Source organism: Mustela putorius, unplaced genomic scaffold (assembly GCF_011764305.1).
Source record: "Mustela putorius furo isolate JIRA1106 unplaced genomic scaffold, ASM1176430v1.1 tig00003896_pilon_pilon_pilon, whole genome shotgun sequence".
Taxonomy (NCBI): domain Eukaryota; kingdom Metazoa; phylum Chordata; class Mammalia; order Carnivora; family Mustelidae; genus Mustela; species Mustela putorius.
The window spans coordinates 10,652,576-10,670,547 of NW_025422045.1; the positions used below are offsets into that span (position 1 = coordinate 10,652,576).

The window sequence follows — 17,972 nt, forward strand, 5'->3', positions numbered from 1 at the left end:
CGCCAGAAAGAAGGGTTTGGGGAAATAGGCAAAATAGGTGAAGATTAAGCAGCACAGACTTCCAGTTATAAAATAAGTCACAGGGATAAGAAAGTACAGCAGAGAGAATATAGTCAGTAATATTGCAATAATTTTTTGCAGTGAAAGATGATAACTACACTATTGTGGTGAGCATTTTATAATGTTTATCATTGTCAAATCACAAGGTCTTACACCTGAAACTAATATATGTCAACTATATTTCAATTAAAAAGAAATCCTCAGGGTGCCTGGGTGGCTCAAGCAGGCTCAAGCGTCTGCCTTCTCTTCTGGTCATGATCCCAGGGTCCTGGGTTCCAGCCACATCTGGCTCCCTGTTCAGCGGGAAGCCTGCTCCTCCCTCTCCCTCTCCCTCTCCCCCTGCTTGTGTTCCCTCTCTCACTGTCTCTCTCTGTCATATAAATAAAATCTTAAAAAAAAAAGAAAGAAAGAAAGAAATCAATCAATCAATCCTCAATCCTGGGAAAATCAAGATAGCTGATCATCCTAGAGAAAGACCCAGATCTCAGCTGGGCCTAAGTCTTCCCATTTAAAATGAGGGAAAAAATGCATTTTGTTTAAAAGCCACCATTTCACATCCCCCCTAGTCCAGGGAGGTTTCTCTAGGACCAGGTCCCTACTTAACTGCAAATCCTTGGGAAAGAAGCAGAAGAAAACAATGGCTCTGCTAATTTTCTATTTGCCAGGGGAGCTGTGGGAAGCAGGTGACCAGGACCTGAGGCCTGAGCCTTAGTTAAACCCTGGAAAAATGTAGAAAGTCCTATGTGGAATTGCTAAATTCAAATTAGTGAGAAATTTTAGCTCTGTTCCAAGTATTATTCTCCTAAGAAAGCAAATGACCACAGGCTAAATCCCATTATCCCTTCAGCCTTCAAAGAAAACCCCCATGGCTCAGCTGCTGGCCCTCTGGTGCCTTTCCTGTTTTCAGTTCCCCTTTCTTGAGTTAATTGAGAGCAGGACTGGTTAAGAGGCAGTTCCCAGAGCCTGACTGCCTGGGTTTTAAAACCTGGCTCAGCTATTTGGCCTTGAGCAAATTACTTAATTTCTCTATGCTGCAATTTCTTTGCAAAATGATTAGAATGATCATAACAATAGCATTCAAATGTTCTAACAGTTAAGCAGATTACTACACGCTTGTACACATGCTCAGAACACAGGCTGTCAAACTTCAATAAAGGGCCCGATATATTTTAGGAAATATTTTAGGCTGTGGGCTATATGGTCTGTGGTGCAATTATTCAACTCTGCAAAGTAGCTACGACAAAATGTAAATAAATGGACATGGTTGTGTGCCAATAAAACTTTATACAAAAACAGGACCAGGAACCAAAGACTGGAACCAGCCTGGAAGTGCTTCAACAGGTAAATAAACTGTGACACATCCTTACTGTGGAATACTACTCAGCAGTCAAAAGGCATGACTTGACACACACAATATACATGAACCTCTAGGGAATCATGCTGAGCAGAAAAACAATAAACAAAAAACAGAAAAAACAACCCCCCAAAGTAATATACTCTATGATTCCAACTGTGTAACATTTTTGAAATGACAACGTTTTGGAAATGGGAGGACAGATTAGTGGTTGCCAGGGGCTAGGAATAAAGACTGGGAACGTAACCTGGAAGAGAGGTGGGTATGGTTATAAAAGAGCAATACAAGGGATCTCTGTGGTATTCAGGATCTTGACTGCGGTGGCAGATACACAAACCACAGGTGACAAAATTGTGTAGAATACATATGCACACACAAATGAGTAAAAGCCAAACTGGGGAAATCTGAGTAAGATTGGTGTACTGTATTAATGTCAACAAGCTGAATGTGATATTATATTACAAAGGGGGGGGCAGTTTTCAAAAAAAATGCATACACAAAAATTAAGAATGCCTGAGGTAAGAAGTGCTATATAATCTAACATCAAAATAACATGGTAACATAGGATTTTATATCTAGAAGGGATGGTAGAGATTATCTTGAATAACTTTCTATTTTTAATGTTAATCCTGGATAGGAGTGACTAAGATATAGTATGCCTCTACCATGAGTACACTCAACTGAGAAAATAAAAATCCAGATACTGTTCAAAACTATCGGGCATACATAATGCTCTTTTTAAATATAGGTCCTGGGGTGCCTGGGTGGCTCAGTAGGTTAAGCCTCTGCTTTCGGCTCAGGTCATGATCTTGGGGTCCTGGAATCAAGCCCAGCATCAGGCTCTCTGCTCAGGGAGGAGCCTGCTTTCCTCCTCCTCTCTCTGCTTGTTTTTCTGCCTACTTGTGATCTCTGTCTAATAAATAAATAAAATCTTAAAAATAAAAGTAAATAAATAAATATAGTCCTCTAGACAAAGCTATTTATTCTTCACTCAGAATTAAGATTTCAAACCTCCTAAGTAGAAATGCAAAACCCTCTATTTAAAACCTCCTACTTTAAAACCCTCTTTTACAGATCAATCTTCTCTGTCATTTCTTTTTTTTTTTTTTTTTTTTTTTTTTTTAAAGATTATTTATTTATTTATCAGAGAGAGAGATGGGGAGAGAGCAAGCACAGGCAGACAGAATGGCAGGCAGAGGGAGAAGCAGGCTCCCCGCCGAGCAAGGAGCCCGATGTGGGACTCGATCCCAGGACGCTGGGATCATGACCTGAGCCGAAGGCAGCTGCTTAACCAACTGAGCCACCCAGGCGTCCCTTCTCTGTCATTTCTAACACCAATGTCACCATCTTAAAGTTAAATAGTTCTGATTGCGAAGGAATTCCAACACATTGCACTCACATATTCCGTGCATACAAATCCTGAAGCGAACATATGCTCCAACACTTAGTACTTGATCACTTTGGCCAAGACACCTGGTATTTCCAAAACATGATTTCTTCATTTAGAAAATGGAGATATTCTGACTTCATGACTCCACAGGGATATAAGAACCAAATTAAAAGACATAAGAACACGTCTTAGAAGAGTACTGATATACACACAAATGTTTGCTATGGTTTTAAGATCTCCAAATTTCCACATTTCACTAAAAGCAAGAATTTTGCTCCCAATGTTCAGATGTAGAACCTGAGTGCCTTACAGTTGCTGAGTTGGCATCACACATCTCAACAACATCAAGCAAGTCTCCAGGGACTTTTCTATCTAAAGCTCCTTCCAAGAGTAGAAAAAAGGTATTGAGATTCCTCAAAAAATTAAAAATAGAGTTACCGTAAGATTCAGTAATTCCACTACTGGATATTTAACGAAAGAAAACAAAAGGGCTCATTGAGAAAGATAAAGGCACCCTGTTTATTGCAGCATTATTAATAATAGCCAAACTATGGAAGCAGACCAAGTTGCACTGACAGATGAATGGATAAAGAAGTGAATATATATGCAATGGAATAATATTTGTCCATTAAAAAAAGAATGAAATCTTGTCATTTGTGACAATATGGATGGTTCTAGAGGGTATAATACCATCGAAATAAGTCAAAAAAGGCAAATACCATATGATTTCATTCACATGTGGAATTTAAGAAACAAAGAAAAAAGACAAACCAAAAAATACTCTTAACTACAGAGAACAGATGGTTACTAGAGGGGAAGTATGTGAGGAGATGGGTCACACAGGTGAAGGGGATTAAGAGTACACTTAATTTTTTTTTAAGATTTTATTTATTATTAATTTATTTAGAGAGAGTGTTTCCGCACAAGAAGGGGGAGGAGCAGAGGGAGAGAGAAGATCCTCAAGCAGAATCCGTGCTGAGCCCCAGACAGGGCTCAATCTTACGACCCTGTGATCATGACCTGAGCCAAAATCAAGAGACAGACACTTGACCGACTGAGACATCCAGGTGTCCCAAGAGTACATTTACCTTCGTGAGTACTGAGTAATGTATAGAATCATTAATTCACTATGCTGTATACCTGAAACTAATCTAAATACTGTATATTAACTATACTGGAGTTAAAACAAATAAAAAATAAAAGTTCCTTCTATGAAAGTAGTCTAAAATGTTAAAACTTAGGTATTCACATTTTAATATATGAACAAGTGGCGCACACACTCTCTCTTAAGAGCAGGAATAGTACCTTGTTATTTTAGCTGCAGTAACTGGCACAGAGACCAGCTCTGTGCTTAATATCAGAATATACTTTCCCGGAATGAAAGTAAAATCTTCATATGCATATATTAGAGGTGGAAAGAGGTCAGGCCCTGGAGTACATACACTTGCTCTAATACCTAAGGTCCTCAAGTGTCCTGAGCCTTCATTCCCCTTTAAAAGTCTACAGTATAAGTCTGAAATGTCCTTTATATCTGATGTCAGACCCACTCAAAATACTGAAAATAAGGCCTTTGAGTGACACAATGAAAAAATTTTTCAGAAAATCCATGCACGCACTTTATCCACAGCAGAGGCCTATTCGCTTTTATATCACGTGTATTTACAACAAACTTCTTTGATTATGAAATATCTCCCATTAGATAAAAGCAGTAAAACAGATGAGATGTTGAAAGAAACTGGAGAAACTCTAAAGCTCCTCTTCCTGATGAATGAAGTGAAACCAAACCTTCCCCCAAAAGATCAGATTCAATCCAAAAATCATACTGTGGCCTAATACGATGGAACACTTGACAAACATCATTCATTATGGTCATCTTTATATCTTACATCAAAATTAGACTCAATTCATGATTAATTTAAGGCAATCCTTAATTATAATAAAATAGAATCGGTGCTCAGTGAATACTGCTGTCTAGTGTTACCCACCCTTTCCCTATCAAAAACCTGGGAAGAAAAGATAAAGCCCTCTGTTAGAGTTCCCTTCTCCTTACAAGTACTGTCTTTACTAACTGCTCTTATCTCTTCCCTACAGAGCATTAATGGAATCACAAAGGAAAGGCCACCTAATTTTAATCAACACAAAAGTTGGCTAAGAGGAATTTTACATATAGAAAAAAAAGTGGATTATTTTACAGAATTAATTTTACCCCTAAGGATGCCAATGTACTTTAAAGAAATACAGTGTTACTATTTGCCAACTATAGGTCATCAGCTCTTTCAATGAAGTGACCATGTCTGCCAATTCTGATCCTTAAAGTACACAGACGGAGTACCATAGCCATCAGAATATTTAACAAATATTTCTGAGACTGGCTTTGAAAGGCCTTTATATATCAGTAATGGAAATCTAAATACATGTAATTATTTTACAAAGTTAAATACACCGAGAATTTTAAGAATCTTGAGCAAATTTTACGTTCACTAGAGGCAATGTATGATGGAAAGCATAGTACATCATAAATTATGTAATAGTAAATGAAAAATATCAGGATAAAAATTATACACAGGGGCACCTGTCTGGCTCAGTCAGTTAAGAGTCTGACGCTTGATTTCAGCTCAGGTCATGATCTCAGGGTGGTGAGATCAAGCCCCTCCACTCTCAGGGCACTGTGCTGAGTGTGGAGCCTGCTTAGGATTCTCTCTCTCCCACTGCCCTATGCATGTGCATCTCCTCTCTCTCAATAAATAAATAAATAAATGCATATATACACACACAAAATTATATGTAAAATATAAATTATATAAATTGTTATATATTTTATAAACATGTTATGTTTAAATTTATATATTTTAAAACAAAAATATTTAAAATTTTAAATGTACAAAATGTAAAAACAATATATAAGACATAAAAATTATATATAAAATAGGCTAAAATTATGTATGAAATGTAATTATAATTTTTTAACATAAGCATGGGAAAAAAGACTAGAAGGAAATGCATAGAAATGTTAACGGTATTTTTGTGTTTGGGTGAGGAGACCATAGCTGACATTCTCTTTTCTAGGTATGCTAAATAAATGCTTTTACAATGAAACAGCCTTTTAAAAAGAAAAGAAAGGGACTAAACGGGAAGGAGCACTACTAAAGGGTAAAGAAATGGCAGAGAGCAGTTACTTCATTTACTAAGTGCTATAATTAGATTTCTACCCTGGCAAAGAACTTTTTAAGTGGTCATAGGTGATAACTAAGTTTACAGAACATTTGTGTTGGAGGAAGTCCTGCCTGTCACTCGACAGGTACAGAAAAAATATATATATATAGCCGCAAGACGCTTTACAGTTTACGAAATGCTTTCAAAATGTCACCTGTCTTTCAAATAATCCTGTGAGATGGGCTCATATGCCCCATTTTTAGGGGACCAGGACACTGGGCGTTAGAGAGATAATGTGCTTTAAAAACAATGACTACCATTTATCAAATCTGTGCCAGCCTCTGAGTTAAGCACATGGCTGTGAACATCATCACCATCTTACAGATCAGAAAACTGCAGGGTGGGGGTTAAGTGCGCTCACTATCACGCAGCTGAGAGTCACTGCTCTGATTCGCAGCCATGCACTTAAAACAGGTGTCTTGGGTTACAATCAACTTCACAGAATCCTTTACTCAAAGAGCTGAGCCCGGGACCCAGTCCCGTGCTGTCTGTAACACTGGTCACGCGTAAGTTTTAAGAGTTTTTTTAGTTTGACAGCGAAGGTCCAGAAGCCAACAAACTAGGCCTAGGAACACCCAAAAGCTAATGCTGCCCGAAAGCCTACGCCTCAGGAGGAAGGCACGGCAGACAACAACTGCAGTGGAAGACACAAGGTTGTATCATATACATCAAGCGAGGGAGCCAAGAGGAAACCTACTCTCCACCTCGGGGGCAGGGACGGCAACAAGCATCCCAGTTTCTGCGTCTTACACCCGAGTAACTCGGTACAATTTCCAGGGCGCCCTTCGGTTCAGCTCAAAGGAGCCCGCAACGTCCTGTGGGCTGGGCGGGGCAGGGGTGAGTCCCACTTTGCGGAAAAAGCCGGAAGGAAAGCAACAGCGCGCTGGGCCGGCAGACAAGCAATGAGTGTGAGAGCTAGAGGAAGGCAGCTGCGGGGCCTGGACACCCGCACCGGGTCGAAGCGGCACCCGAGAAGCCGCGAGCCCCGGCGCAGTGAAGGAAAAGCCCCGGGCCCGCGGCGACAAAGGCCGACAGGGAGACCGCGGTTCTGAGGCCGCAGCCCGCCGAGACTGGGGTGACTTGGACGTCGGCCCACGAGCCCCGCTACTCACGCTGGACCAGCCGGTCTCCGGAGAAGGTGGAGGAGCAGCTGGTGACAACCGCACAGGGGACGCCCGCAGCCATAACTGCGCTCGCGAGCCGTAGCGTCCGAGAGCCGCTTCCGCCTTGGGCTATACCACGGCCGCCGGCGCGCGGGGGAGACGCGCAGAAAAGGGCGCGTCGACGGAAGGAACCGGCGGCTCTGACTCCTCCCACACCCCCTCTTCCGCTCCCGGCGTAGAACAGGCTGGGCTGCGCGTGGAGTTGCCATGGGGACGGGCGCTCCAGGCACCGGGCTTCGGCGCTCGGAGACAGCTCTTTGGAGAGGTGGTACTCCCCCGCTCTAGCCATGGCACAGGAGACTGAGAACTACGACCCCATCGGAACCATCCTCATCCAGGTGGGAAACGGGCCCTTCCGGGCCCTGCCCCAGCTAAGACACTTCCGCGCGAGGCCCAGCCGCGCCGATCCACTGGCGCCCACGCTCTAGGAGTATCGTGCCCAGACTGCCTCCTGCGTGCAGAGGGCACGGCCCCTCCGAGAACTCCCAAATATGCCCACCTAGACCTCCGCTGCGAGCCTAACACGCCCCACCCCCCCACCCCGTACCTTCCCCTGACGTTTCGCTCCAGAAGCTCGACCATTCTGCCTCTGGCAAAACTCCAAAACCATACACCTCACCCCAGAACCTTAATTTCCGAAAATCCATCTTACACTGAGGCCCTTTTTAAAAATGTTAGTTCTGAAAAATTGGAACCCGTGATATGGGGCAAATACAAGTCAGACACTTTGGGGAGATGATAAGAAATCTGGAGAGAAGTTGAAATAGGTAAACCACTTTTCTTAGGCACCTAAATTTTTTGGATCTGAAAGTACCTTGCAAATAAGTCTTGGGGATGTAATATACAACATGGGGACTGTAGTTAATAACACTGAACTGTTAAATTTGAAAGTTGCTTAGAGAATTAATCTTAAAAATACTCATCATAAAAAAATTATAACTGTGATTATGGATGTTAACTAAACTGGTGATCATTTTTGCTGTTTATACAAATATTGATTATGCTGTATACCTGAAATATAATGTTATATGTTGATTATATCTCAAATAAATAAATGAATTAAAAGCCCCTGGCTTGGGAACACAAAGAAAAATATGCTAAAGATAACTTGGATTGCCTAGCAAGTTAAATAAAGTTTTGAATATAGAAATGTGCCACAAAAAAACAAAAACAAAAACAAAAACACCTCCTGGAAATGACGCTTTCTAACCTAAGGGAGGAAATATAAAAAAAAGTCTTAACTTCTCCAGTATAACTCAGTTTGTAATAATTATACTCATATTTTTCCCATAAAAATTTTGTTCTTTCATATTTATGTATGGTAGTTTTAAAACATTTCTGCATAAATCATCACTTTTAACTGGTATTTAGCTCCATTTGTTAGGGCTTGAAGTAATTTGCCTAAATTCACTGTATTTGGACTCTCACTCGGATCGGCAGTGGATTTTCCTGCCAGGATGTTGGTCTCTTACCTCTCATCTAGGAGAGACTGCTTTAAATGCATCTTTTTCAAAATATAAACCCTTAAACTCACCAGTTTCATAGCGTTCCCCATTATGAGTAATACCCAAATCTTCTTACCTCACATTCTGTTATCATCTGCCACTAGCATCCTAGATGAATTTAGCAAACTGCAAAGTCTGAGGGAACATTCCCCACAAAACTGCCCTCGTTTCTACTCCAGACTAAGTTCAGAAGTCCCCAGAGTCAAGCTCACTTCAGGCCTGCTATCTACAAATTTGGGGGCCCCTGACCATCTTCACACTGGCTAATTTCTAGAGCAACACAGAATTCAGGAAAGTGCTATGCTTCTAATTACAGTGTTATAACACCAAACGGATACAAATTAAAGCCAGCCAAGGAAAGGCATGCATAGGGCAGCATCCAAAAGGGATCCAAATGGAGCTTCCAATCATCCTCTCCCTGTAGAGTCATGGATGGCTTTATGTCCTCCCAGCCATGGTGTGTAACAATATACCCAGAATATTGCCAATTAGGGAAGCTCGCCTAAGACTTTGATGTCCAGAGTTTTTACTGGGACTTAATCACACACTGCGCAAGTTCTGACCTTTCTTCTGGAGCCCTTCCCAGAGGTCACACTAATGCCTTTAGACTCCAGTTCCTCTAGAGGTTGGAACAGATACCATGTAGCTCAAAGCCCCCAGCATAAATCACATTGTTAAATTATCTGGTGACCAAAGCCCCCAAGCAAAGACACTTATCAAGCAGGACTCTCCAGGGCCCTAGAGATCACCTCCCAGTATCCAAGGGCAAAGGTCAGAACTCTCATTGGGAAAGGCTGATTCTTTACTACATATACCCCCTCTAAATGCAGGGCCCGTGTTTACAGGCTCCGAACAATTGGAACACTAATAGAAACTCCTACCCAGAAACAGCCAGTTTTCCCCCACGGTACACTTTGTGTTGACTGTAAGAACAATTAGGTTATTCCTTAGTTTTCTCTTATTTTCTCCAGACCTGGAACATCTCTAAAAAAGAGACCAGAATCCAGGGAGAATTCTCTCACCTAATTTTACGCTTTCCCTTAGGAGAATTCTTTTCCCAGGGCGTCTCCCCTTGTGATTTGGAATAGTGTAGAAAAGGGGATCGGCTGAAAAGCCAAAAGCCTTTTCACTTCAGAGTAGGATCCAGAGATAGCTCTTTGGTCAGCCTAGGATACAACATTACAGGGTCAGTGTCTGTCATCATTAGATTAGAAAACAGCAGGAGAGCTAAGAACAGTCACATCCATGTTGCTCAGTACGTCTATCTGCTGAAAAGGGTTATTCTGGGCAAAGTGGACGGCAGTGTAGAGAGAGCAAGCCTGCGTGTTACCCTGATTACTGAGGCTGGTCTCTGTCTGGACTCAGTAGAACATTCTCCCTGGTAATAAGGAGACTATACATAACAAGGAAATAAGGAAGCTTTTCCCTACTTTCTCACCGAGTCCGGAGCATCTCTGATATCCGTGACAGCATGGATTCCACTTCTACCTGGGGCGATGATTTGTGTCCTTCAAACAGGCTACCAATAAGCAGTACCTCTAGAGGGAAGCACTTTGTGGGGTGTCAGAATACTGAGGACTGACCTTGACAATGACATTCTTCTAGGTGGATAAGTTTAGGCTAGTCATTTCACCTCTCTTGGCTTAAGTGTTCTGTAGGATACATAACATGAATTAGATCTACCTCTGACTCTAAATTGACCCAATTTACCAAAGCTACAAAAATTTCTTTTTATCACAAAGTGGTCTTCCTTAATTATCAGCCTAGGCAATCAAATTGTTTCTATCAATTTATATATGTTTGATATATATAAATTATACTAATATACTAATATATCATAAATTTATATATATAGTATATATATATACACACACACACAAAGTTGCCAGAAAACAGAGGCACTTCAAATCTCTACCTGCTTCACCTTAAATGGGTATATCAGGCCTGTGTTTCAATCAGATACATTAAACAACTTTTTAGACCAGTGATTCTCAAAGATTGGCCCCAGGACCAGTGTCTTCAGCACTGGCTGAGAACTCGTGAGAAACACAAATTCTCAGACCTCATTCTAGACCTATTAAATCAGGAGTTCTGGGGGTACCCCTGCAGTTAACTGTGATGCATGCCCAATTCTGGACCTTCTACCTTAGATAGTATTGTAAAAATATAAACTGTAATATAATTTCCAAGAAAAATCCCAATAATCAAAGTGAACAGTATTTGCTGGGTATTGTGCACAGTTCTAAGTGTTGTACATATTTTAATGCATTTAACCCTCTACAACAAAGCTATCCGATAAGGACTATTATTATTTCACATTATGGAAAAAAAACCATTAAAGATGAGTATTGCGGGCAGACCCCTATACATAGAAAAATGCAAATGATCTCCTCAAACATTTTCAATCTATCAACCCAGTATAAAAAAGAAAATCTTAAAAAAAAAATCTTCCCTTGGCCCTTTTGCTCCTCTCAATATCTAAATCCTGCCTTTTCCACTGAATTTTCACCAACCTTTAGCTTTGTATAATTATAAATACATGTTTGTATATTTGTAGATATTATGCACATACTGGTTAATGGTTAGGCATGAAGGCTTTGGATTCAGACTGCCGGGATTTGAAGAGTTCCACCAGTTAACCAGCTAACTTACCTGGCACAGGGTACTTAACCACTTTATTTTTTTTTTTTTTAAGATTTTATTTATTTATTTGACAGAGAGAAATCACAAGTAGATGGAGAGGCAGGCAGAGAGAGAGAGAGGGAAGCAGGCTCCCTGCTGAGCAGAGAGCCCAATGCGGGCCTCGATCCCAGGACCCTGAGATCATGACCTGAGCCGAAGGCAGCGGCTTAACCCACTGAGCCACCCAGGCGCCCACTTAACCACTTTAAACCTTGGATTCCCTCAAGTAAAAATAAAGATGATAATATGAAGTCCCCCATAGGAGTCTTGTAAGGGTTAAAATATTGGGTAACATATAATGTGTAACACTCAATAGATGTGAGTTGTTATTAGATCTGGTCTCTTGCCTTTTAATATTACTTAGTTTTCTGTTCATTTCTAAGTCTTTTTAAGTGGAGCCTGCTTTTTACTGGAAAATAAGGAAAAAATTAATTTTAGCCTGTCTTTTTAACCAGGCATACTCCATTCTTAACTAAAACTTCATGGGTGATGCCATAGGGCAAATGAGGTATGCCTCGTTTCCCTGCTACACCTGGATCTTTCGGAGATCCCATTTTACCTAGCACAGAATTAGGTCCATTGATCCTGAACGACTGGATAATGATCCCCTCATTAATTCATTCTCCAGGAATGTACATCCCCTTTAAAACTGAAGGGAGCTGCACTAACACACACTATTATTTAGAAAGCACAATAGGTGATACAAATTGATAAAAAAATATTTTGATAAAATATCTAAAATACTTGAGAAAAAAATCTTTAAATACAGATAGTCAGCGTTCTAATTATAAACTCATTGTGTGACTTGTTATGAAAACATGCGCTTTGTATTTCTGGATTTCCTAGGACATACAAACATTGAATATTCTTTCCCACTGTCTGATCTCATCCCAGTGCCCATGTTTTCATTTTTTATTCAGGACACGTGATTGCTATCTCCACACAGAGTTCTATTAGGCAGCCTTTTGTTAACTATTTAACTTTTTTCACTTTTAATTCTGTCATTCAAAACTTTTATGGTTTCAGGTGGATCTTTCCTCAACTGATCAGAACAGTGGGGTTCTAACTATAGTGATGATAATCAGTTATAAATGGAACAGTAGTCCACTTTATTGACAGTGAAACACTCTGCAGTAACTCTGCTAGGCAGGTGTCATATTTAGCCCCAGTTTACAGAAGAAGAAACTAAGGTGCAAAGAGCTGAAGTAACTTGCCCAAGAGGAGAGAAAAACAGGTCATGGCCTGTTTGTAAAACAGTGTTGAAGAAGTAGGGTTGTGTGTCCAGGAGGTTTCCTTGGTGCTTTCTTTTATTGATAACTCTTACAAGCTTTCTGTTTCGACTTCATTAATGATCATGTGATATCTTTTTATTACATCTTTTAAAATGCTTACTTGACCCAACTCTTAAACAAGTGTTTGTGCAACAAAGATAATCTAGTTGCAACCAAAATTAGCTTTTTAATTATTATTGGAAATCCTGTTTCCGAAATCCAACCGTTTTATGTTAACACCAACTTTGGCAATATTGGAACTAATCAACTGCTTGGTATCATTGCTATCTTTCTTATCTACTCCTCCATCTGGTTTGCCAGGAGCATATAAAAAAATGAAGGCGCGCAAGTGGGCAAAGTGTGATGAGAATGAGTCAGCCAAACTCTATCTTTAACAGAGATGGATAAAATACAATTATGGAACTGCTTTTGACAACATGGAATCTGGTTGCATGGCTAGACTTCTAAATTCTAGAGCAAATCTTCACTGCATTAAATCTTTCAAAGCCCTCTCATTAAGCAGCCTTGTCCCCACACTGTCCTCCAAGTAGGAAATCTATGGAAAGCAATGCATTTGATAGTCATAGAGATAATGGGGAACACGTAACATTTCAATATGGTAGACAGGATCCACTTGAAGAAAGAACAGAGATTTAGAACTTTATCTTTGTTCCTACCCAAGTCTGGTGACACATTTCCTACAGTATTTGTCTCTATTGTAATTACTACACAAACAGAGGGGAGAAGAAAATATCTGGCAAGAAAATGAAAAACTCTTGAGGAAGAGAAAGAGAGCAAATCAAATCAATGAACATTTATTAAGTGCCAGTTATGAGCAAGGAGTTTCACTGCGCTTGACAGTTCAGAGGAAGAGCATTAACATTTGTTCAGTGCACTCCTACGTGGCTGGCCCTGTATGAAATTCTCTCTGCACTTGAACTCATTTTATTTTGGCCACTATTCCAACAGGTAGCTGTTTAGCCCCCTTTCAAGAAAGCACCAAAGTCTCTCAAACCCTAAGTAAATGTGTCAGGCTCTGTAAAGGAGGAAATAGGATTCGAGTTCATATCGCCTGGTTCCAAAGCCTACATTGATTCAGTTCCACACACACATATTGCCTTATTTTTACTCAACAATTTAATGAGGTAGAATAACTCTTTTTTTTTTTTTCGTGGTAAAGAAATCAGAGAATATGTGATGACATGTGTGGACATCATGTGACCATCGATAGAGCAAGGAATTATGTCCATTTGCCTTTTACTGGGCCCTCACTATGTACTAGACTTGTTACATACTATCTCATGACTCTGGGTAGAAGTGTAATTGCCCACACAGGGCAGATAAAGAAAGCAGCCCTTTGGTTCCATGATAAATAATCCAGGACAGTTTCACTTCCCCCAGCTGTTGACAGGCATAAATACAGAATGATATGTGAAGTTACAAATACCACAAATAATAGAGCTACAAGAAGGAAATGTAGTGCATTCTAAGGAAGAACCAAGAAATGTGGGTCTGGAAAGTGGGCCTTGCCTTGAACCACCTCTTTGTACTTTGCAAATGCCTTTAGACAATAGATGGTAAATCAGCTTGTAGCAGTAACTTGGACCAAACAATGGAAAGAAATACATCTTCATCCTTAGTGCCTATAAGCAAACAGTAGGTGTGTTCTGATTTCAATCTGTGAGCCCTGAAGGCTTTCCATGACAATTTGTGCAGAGCACAAATGACCAGATGTGTCTACCAGACTGTGATGCCCATCAGTGAAAAGATGCAAATTCTGATCTTTTGAATACTTGGCTTCATGGGAATTTTCCAAAGTAATCGATAACACAGGCCGGGTCAACGTTTGTGTGTCCAGTTATGCTAAGAGAGGAAAGGTAACTGTTTCAAAATGCCTTTAGCAACCCAGTCTGCAGATAGTTATTGGTGTGACTATTGATGAAACAGGTGTTGGGTTCATAAATTTGCATAACAAAATGTTTTTCTTGTGGCAGCAACCCATACAATAATTGGTGCCATCTGTATTTATCTATTGAAATTTGGTTTCTGATATGAATGCAGAGAATCTTGTGATGTCTAATCTCATAGCACCCAATTTCCTGGGAGGGTGATTGACATTAGAGAGACGTTCATCATTTCCAAAGAGAATACAGATTGGAGGAAAACGTTGAAGTGATAATGCACGCTGCTTTCTCTTCACCGATCATTTCCATTTCTGACTACGTAAAACGGAATCAAGGCCACACACCTACAGAGCTGCTTCTTCAAGAGCAGTACGTGGGGAAGATCCAGCCAGAATGGAAAACCAAAGGGCCCTGTCAACCTATTTACAACTCCCTTTTGAAAGGCTCTGCTTGCTTGCTTGCTTGCTTTGAGAGAGAGAGCGCGCGAGAGTGCGCATGCACAGGGAGGGGCAGAGAGAGAGGAAGAGAGAGAAATTTCAGCAGATGCCATGCTGAGCACAGAGCCCTGTAGGGAACTTGATCTCACAACTGTGAGATCACGACCTGAGCCAAAACCAAGAGTCAGATGTTTAACAGACTGAGCCACCGAGGCACCCCTGAAAGGCTTTGCTTTCACTAAAACCTCTGATTGCTAGAACTTTCCTGTTTTCTTACCTCTTAACCATTAAGTAGACATCCGAATTTGATGCAAACTTCCTATCAGCTCATACTTCTTACCAGCTATGGAGCTGAAGCAATTTGAATTGTAGTTCTTGGATTTGTTTGTTTGTTTCTTTTTCTTTTTCTTTTTTTTTAAGATTTTATTATTTATTTGACAGAGAGAGAGAGATCACAAGGAGGCAGAGAGGCAGGCACAGGGAGAGGCGGAAGCAGGTTCCCTGCTGAGAAGAGAGCCCGATGCGGGGCTTGATCCCAGGATCCTGAGATCATGACCTGAGCCAAAGGCAGAGGCTTAACCCACTGAGCCACCCAGGATTTGTTTCTAATGAGGGGAAGGAAAAGGAGTAAAACTGTATGAAAGCTTAGTTTCTTGAAATCTGAAAGATAATAATGCAACATTCTAATAAAGAATATCTTAGAATCATGAAGACAGTCCTTTCCGATGAACATCCTAAAATCTAGGTTGTCTCTAGACATGCAAGCAAATTACAAATCTTAAAATAAATCACTGTTTCAGGTGAATTCTGTATGTATTCTTTCAATATTTTATATTTTTTATACCTACAGGTCCATGAAGACCTTTATCAGTTAAAAGAGAAATTAACAAATTTCCCACTGGAGGAAAAAGGAGAAGCTCTAAACATTCAGAATCTTGAAACCGCCATCAAAAGGACTGAAATGGGACTAAGAGTGAGTAGAGCTTTAGATAGTAAACAAAGTGCTGGAAGGAGACAAAGATTCCTCCAGAAGAAAAGGAATGTTGTTCTCATAGGACCCTGTATAATTCTGTAACAGAGATGGGCTTCAGTTGGTCAGCAGCTTTCTCATTCTGTCCCTTTTATTAAAGTTACGATTATTAACTGATCAGTTTTCATCCTATCACATTCCACAAAGAATTTAAGGTGTTGGGAATATAAGATTCTGCAGTGACAACCCCTAACATGTGGTTTGATAAAAAGCATTAAGAATTTTTAAAATAACCATTAGTCTAACAATATTCCCAACAAAAAAGGATTCAAAGCAATACATTGCAGAGAGTTGCTATCAGATCCACCGGGATTCTAATGAAAAAGAGTTTATTTTTCCTAACTAGCTTACGTATTTTGAGATTAGTCATTTTGTAATATAATCCAGTAGATAAAGCTAAAGAGATGTACCAATTTTGGAAGGGCGAGATAAAGGACACATGGGACTTAATCATTATAGATGGGTTGAAGGGCAGAGGAGAATCCAGTCTTCAGACCAGGATAATATTCACTTATAAAACAAGGATCTAAGGGCACCTGGGTGACTCAGTCAGTTAAGTGTCGGATTCTTGATTTCAGCTCCAGTGATGATCTCAGGGTCGTGAGTTCGAGCCCCGCACTGGGCTCCATGCTCAGTGGGGAGTCTGCTTGGGATTCTCTCTCTCCCTCTCCCTTCACCCGTCTCCCTCTGGTCACTCACTCTCTCAAATAAATAAATAAATCTTAAAAAAAAAAAAAAGAAAGAAAGAAAGAAACAAGGATCTATAGCACATGTATCCAAATAAGGACCATCTCCATCTTTGAGACCTTGCACTGTCACTGTCTCTGCTCTGGCCTGAGACTTCCACTCTCCCACATTGTGAGCTTCATAGCCCAGCTCCTCAGGCTGTGAGAGATGTGGTGTGTTTTGTTGCCTCATCGAACTGGCACACCATTGTCCTATATAACTTGACGGTGAGAGGGCTGCACTCAGCTGGAGTCTTTGGGTTGGCCATTTTGAATAATCTGTTACCTAAGGGCCAGATTCTCGCCCCAGATGCTTCCTTGAAATCCCTATTACTCCATATCTGTCCTGCCTAGTAAGCTTACCTGGCTAAGTGATTTACTGATGGTTGCGCATCGTTTAATTTGTGAAGAGTGCTACAGGTCAGTCAAGCTCTGAGTCTCAATTGTTTATTATGTTTTTTGGGATAAAGTCATTTAGCCTCGAGATGCCCAATGATACCTTAGGCACACAATAAACGCATAGCATCTTGTGTCTTTTAACTTAATTACACAATTCAAAGCATTACCCTAATGAAATAAAGTAAATTAGCTGAGTATCTTAAGTCCACTATAATGGCCTAAACTTTAACTTTCCTATAACAGATTCACATCGAGAAGTATTTAAATGTCGTAAACCATCATGTGTTAACAACGCCTGTTGATGGTGATAATTTATATTCTCCTCATGCTTCCAAGTGGTAAGTAAAATAGCCATTTTGGAGTCCTAAATAAGTACAATAAAAAAAATTAACTTTTCCCACTCAGGTCAGGTGGCGGTAAAGACAGAATCTTCTTGGCTTTGTTCATATCTATGCTACAAATTTCAGCAGTTTTGTATAAGAAGTTATTGGCAGAATTTGAACTTGGATGATGTTTATTCCGGGTTACTCTTCTTGCCTTCTAATACTTGACACCGTATCAATTACTTCAGGGTCCTAGTTTTGGTGTTACAATTTTTTTTAGTAAAAGGTATCCAAAATTCAACACCTAAAGGAAATATTTTTAAATTATTTTTATTAATATATAATCTATTACTTGTCCCAGAGGTACAGGTCTGCGAATCATCAGACTTACACACTTCACAGCACTCACCATAGCACATACCTTCCCCATTGTCCATCACCCAGCCACCCCATCTCCCTCTCCCCCCAGCAACCCACAGTTTGTTTTGTGAGATTAAGAGTCTCTTATGGTTTGTC

The 17,972-nt window shown here is 40.3% G+C and overlaps 2 protein-coding genes across 17 annotated transcripts in view; one reads left to right on the top strand and one right to left on the bottom strand.

Annotated features, from left to right (window-relative positions):
* AAGAB (alpha and gamma adaptin binding protein) overlaps window positions 1-7,259 on the bottom strand; it is a 49,707-nt gene extending 42,448 nt beyond the window's left edge. For all 4 annotated transcript variants that reach the window (XM_004758618.3, XM_045067610.1, XM_013059481.2 and 1 more), the window contains exon 1: window positions 7,130-7,259. In XM_004758618.3, coding sequence (XP_004758675.2) covers window positions 7,130-7,202 — 73 coding nt within the window. In that variant the 5' untranslated portion in view covers window positions 7,203-7,259. The remainder of the gene's footprint in view (window positions 1-7,129) is intronic.
* The window catches only part of IQCH (IQ motif containing H), a 191,616-nt gene continuing 180,883 nt past the window's right edge, over window positions 7,240-17,972 (top strand). For 9 of the 13 annotated variants that reach the window (XM_004758619.3, XM_013059473.2, XM_045067601.1 and 6 more), the window contains exons 1-3: window positions 7,240-7,518; window positions 15,830-15,952; window positions 17,377-17,471. In XM_004758619.3, the coding sequence (XP_004758676.1) occupies window positions 7,468-7,518; window positions 15,830-15,952; window positions 17,377-17,471 (269 nt within the window). In that variant the 5' untranslated portion in view covers window positions 7,240-7,467. Of the gene's footprint in view, window positions 7,519-15,829; window positions 15,953-17,376; window positions 17,472-17,972 lie in introns of those variants that run through there. The other 4 variants (XM_045067603.1, XM_013059475.2, XM_045067600.1 and 1 more) reach the window with 3 other exon arrangements.